Consider the following 2,578-nt stretch of genomic DNA (forward strand, 5'->3'; position numbering starts at 1 on the left):
AAATGGCTGTCCCAGCCTCTCCCATCCCCACTTGTCGTTGTTGTTTTTCCTTGTTTGTTATTTATGGAGCCGCCCATCTGGGCCTCGTTTATCACCTGTTTACAACAGTTTGCGTAAAAAAACCTCGGCCGTGGTTCCTTCCCCATGGAAGTACCTCCTCGGTGAGAAATGCAGGAAAAAAAGCCAATGAAGTGGAGAGACAAGGCTCGAAGGGAAGGAGAGGAGGGGGCTGGAGGGGAGAGCGCTCCGTCCCGCTCCTCCGTGGGTCTCCAGAGAAGCATCTTGGCTGATATCACCGTATGAATTAGCGGCAGATGCTGGGAGACGATCTGGGAGAAGCCTGAAACCGGGATAGACCCTCCTGGCCCCCCAGGATGAAGGGGAAAGAGAAGGAAGGGGGCAAGGCGTGCGGGATGGGGGCAGGCGGAGGGTTTGGAGGGGGAAGGCAGCCGCAGAGCGGAGCCTGGGGGAGGCTCGCAGCCCCGTGAGTCACTGACGAGCAATGTGTTGTGCAGCTTCGTGTTTGTTCAGAGCGACGCAGGGCTGGACCGTGTCCACCTCGGGAGTCTCTGGCTGGGGAGAGGGGGGGAGCAGAGATCTCCCAAGCTCCTCCTGGCAAAGCAGGGAGGAGGACATGGGTGCCCTGACACCCCTCCCGGCTCCCTGGCACCTCCCGTGTCACTTTTGCAGCCACTTCTGCACTTCTACAGCCACCGTGTGCTGTCTTCCCCCAGGGGAATGACCCCAAAACCTGGGGCCGCCTTTGCTTTTCGAGCCGGGGCTCAGCAGCAGCCCCACAACCCCCTCCGTGTTTCAGAGTCCCGCCGTCGGACCATCTACGAGTATCACCGCGTGGAGCTGGACACCAGCAAGATCACCAACATGTCAGCCGTGGAGTTCACCCCGCTGCCCAGTAAGTCCAACAGGCTGGTCTGGTGGCCCCGGGGGTGTTTCCCTCCTGTGGTTTCACCCAACGATTACAACAGCCTCTGATTTACAGCTGAAAGGGGAAACTGAGGCTGTCGCAGGCAGGTTCAAGGGGTGCTGAGATGTCCTCACCCATCACCCCATGGCTGGGAGCGACACGCTATGGTCTCAGGCTGCCGTCAGTGCTCCCCTCCCAGCGTTCTTGCTCCCCAGTAAATTCCTTATTTCCTGCTCCTCCCGCCTCACCAGCCGCTGAAACTTCTTCTCTTTGCTCCATAAGCTGCAGCTAATTTTGCCGGACGCTGGTTCCCTTCAGGTCTGTCTACAAGACATTTTCTACGCCTCCACGCGCAGATGAAATTTAAGGAGATGCGGTTAAATAGGTACATTTTTAGTGTTTGGATCCAAGGACACAGGCGCACGAGGGAGAGTCGTCACGCAGTCCGTAAATACAGAGCGGAGAGTAAATCTGTCACGAAGATACCAAGGTTATGCATTTAAACGGTCTCCCCAGGGTATTTTATGACAATTTTAACAGCAGGCAGGGTTACTGCAAAGCAGATCATAAATAAGCATTCTGCAATAAGTCTGTTTTTCTCTCCTTAAGTCTTGCTGGTTTGTTGTTCCCCAGCACTTAGGGTAGCTGAGAGTGGTGTCTTCCGGGGAGCCACAGAGCTAGGGAGAACTAGACTCTGCTTCTTCTTCTGGGGGTTTCATTTTCAGCCTTATTCAGGTCAGAAATGGATGAACTGGGTTCGCCTCTGCCTCTTCTCCAGAGGTCCTGGCTGGCGGGTCGCCTCCACGTGGTGGCAAGCTCGGGACTGGCTCGGGATGGGGCAGAGGAGGAGGTCGAGGCTGGAGGCCACCAGGGAAGTGTGGGGCAGCCCTTGAGCTGTGATGGAGGGTCTGGTGATGTGGGGCTTTGGTGTCCTGCCTCCATCGCGCGGTATTTCGCCGCACCGGGGCGGCTCTCAGCTCTGTCATTGCAGACTCCTGAGGGGCTCGTTACAGCCGCTGAGTTCCTTGACTTTACTTTTTTTGCAGGCAGGCCATCTTTTCTAGACAGGGGGACAAGTGAATGATGGTCCTCAATGAGCAGCTGGTCCTCTCCGGTGTGGAGACCCCATTGCAGAACTCCTTAGCACAGACACAGCAGCAGAGGGTTAAACTTTGCGTCGCTTCTTTCCATCCGAAAAACACCCCCTGTGCAATAAGAGATGAGCCAAGTCTCAGATGTGTTTTAATCCCCACCTGAACAGAATGGGAAGAAGTTCACGGCTGGACAGGCTGCTGCCTTGGCCCACGGGTCCCTTGCAGGGAGAGGCTGGGTTAGAGGCTCGTGGTGATGCTCTGGTCCTGTCCTGGCCGGTGCAGGTGCTGGCACATCTCTCCTCTCTCTTTTACAGCTTGTCTCCAGCACCAGAGCTGTGAAATGTGTGTGACCTCGGAGCTGACCTTCAACTGCAGCTGGTGTCACGTCCTGCAGAGGTAGCTGCCATGAGTTTCCTTCCCACCTCTTCTCTTGCCAATATTTCTATAGCTGGGAGAGCAAAGGCAACTCCAGGTCTGACGCCTGTGTCAGTGTCGCTGGGGTTTTATTACTATTTTCCCCTTTTTTCTTGTGGTTTTTTTTTTGTTGCTTGTTGGTTTA

The 2,578-nt window shown here is 55.5% G+C and overlaps 1 protein-coding gene across 1 annotated transcript in view; it reads left to right on the forward strand.

Annotated features, from left to right (window-relative positions):
• Positions 1-2,578, forward strand: part of PLXDC1 (plexin domain containing 1) — a gene marked incomplete at its 5' end in the record, with an annotated part of 9,482 nt that overhangs the window by 331 nt on the left and 6,573 nt on the right. The window contains 2 exons of the mRNA XM_009867439.1: positions 818-913; positions 2,334-2,415. Coding sequence (XP_009865741.1) covers positions 818-913; positions 2,334-2,415 — 178 coding nt within the window. The remainder of the gene's footprint in view (positions 1-817; positions 914-2,333; positions 2,416-2,578) is intronic.

This window comes from Apaloderma vittatum, unplaced genomic scaffold (genome assembly GCF_000703405.1).
Source record: "Apaloderma vittatum isolate BGI_N311 unplaced genomic scaffold, ASM70340v1 scaffold26150, whole genome shotgun sequence".
NCBI classification, from domain to species: domain Eukaryota; kingdom Metazoa; phylum Chordata; class Aves; order Trogoniformes; family Trogonidae; genus Apaloderma; species Apaloderma vittatum.